General features: G+C 45.3%; 1 protein-coding gene across 1 annotated transcript; it reads left to right on the top strand.

The window, feature by feature from the left end:
* LOC121425359 (protein ALP1-like) lies at positions 1-1,224 on the top strand. Its single transcript, XM_041621769.1, has one exon. The coding sequence runs from the start codon at positions 1-3 to the stop codon at positions 1,222-1,224; it is 1,224 nt and encodes a 407-aa protein (XP_041477703.1).
* The last annotated feature ends 411 nt before the right edge of the window (positions 1,225-1,635 follow it).

A 1,635-nucleotide genomic window follows, 5' to 3' on the forward strand; every position in this document is an offset into this window, starting at 1 on the left:
ATGGCACTGACTATTCACCAACTACAAGTCTCCAGAAGGAGAAAGGAAAAAAGTCAACGAAGATACTGGGTCCGACCCTGGATCGGAAGGAGAAGACAGTTTGGCTTGTATGATCAACTTCTTGTAGAGCTTCGCAACGAAGACCAGGCAGCCTTCAAAAATTTCATGCGAATGCCACCAGAGATGTTCGACGAACTGCTAACAAGAGTGGGCCCGAGTATCACCAAACAGAATACAACCTACAGAGATGCCCTCGATCCTGGCCTGAAGCTTGCTCTCACGCTTCGACATCTTGCGTCTGGGACCAAGTATCGCTCAATGTCCTATGGATGGAGAATCCCTCACAATACCATATCCCTGCTCATCCCAGAAGTGTGCCAGGCCATCATCGAAGAGTACAAGGGTGAGATGATGAAGTGCCCCACCACTCCCGATGAGTGGCGTGCCATATCTGACCAGTTCATGGAGAAGTGGAACTTCCCCCATACCTGTGGTGCTCTCGATGGAAAGCATGTCAGCTGCAAATGTCCTCCAAACAGTGGTTCTCTTTACTATAACTACAAAGGATTCTACTCCGTTGTCCTCATGGCGCTCGTAGATGCAGATTATCGCTTCATCTGGGTAGACATTGGTGGTATGGGATCGGCATCGGACGCTCAGATCTACAATGCTTCTGAGCTGAGAGAATGTGTTGAAGATGGCAGTTTAGGCCTCCCGGATCCCGATCCTCTTCCCAACGACAACCAGGATGTACCATACTTTTTCGTCGGCGACGATGCATTTGCTCTACGCCCTAACATGATGAAGCCGTACAATCTTAGAGGTATGACGCAGTCGGAGCGCATCTTCAATTATCGGCTTTCCCGAGCCAGAAGGGTTGTCGAAAATGCCTTCGGCATTCTGTCCAACAGGTTTCAAGTTCTCCTGACCACAATGCAGCAGCAGCCAGCTACCGTCAAGCTCATTGTCACGGCATGCATCATCCTCCACAACTTGATGAGGACAAGGTACCCAGGTATGCAGAACCAGCAGCTTGACCGTGCCGAGAACCTTGGTCATGACTACGTCCCAGGAGCATGGAGATCAGGCCTTAACATGCAAGACACCATCTCTGTCGCTGGCAGCAATACCTCCAGCAGGGAAGGAAAAAGGCAGAGGAATCTTATCAAGCACTGGGTCAACTCCGAAGCCGGTGCCGTTCCATGGCAGGACAAAATGATATAGACAACATTTATGTGAACAGTTCGGGCAGCTATTATTATACAGAGATGTGATTGATGATGGTTGATTAATGCTTTGTACTATTTCATTCCATTCTTTATAAACTGTTTATTTGACATACATAATTATACAAACGCACACACACACACACTCTCACTAACAGCGCAAATAATTTTGAACACAAATCCACACACACTTTTCTCCTACATGTGTCTATTCTTATTTTTTTTTTCATATTTCCCCTCTCTTTACCTTTTGGCTCTTCTTTGTAAAGTATTAAAAATATTATGTATAGTGATATTCAAATCTGCCGGAAACCTTTTTTTTCAAAAATTAACTTTTGTTTTCCCTGCCTGATAAAAAGACACTGATTTGAATGTAAAATATTTTCAAACTATTTTCGTTGGTAGTGTA

Source organism: Lytechinus variegatus, chromosome 1 (genome assembly GCF_018143015.1).
Source record: "Lytechinus variegatus isolate NC3 chromosome 1, Lvar_3.0, whole genome shotgun sequence".
Classification (NCBI taxonomy): Eukaryota; Metazoa; Echinodermata; class Echinoidea; order Temnopleuroida; family Toxopneustidae; genus Lytechinus; species Lytechinus variegatus.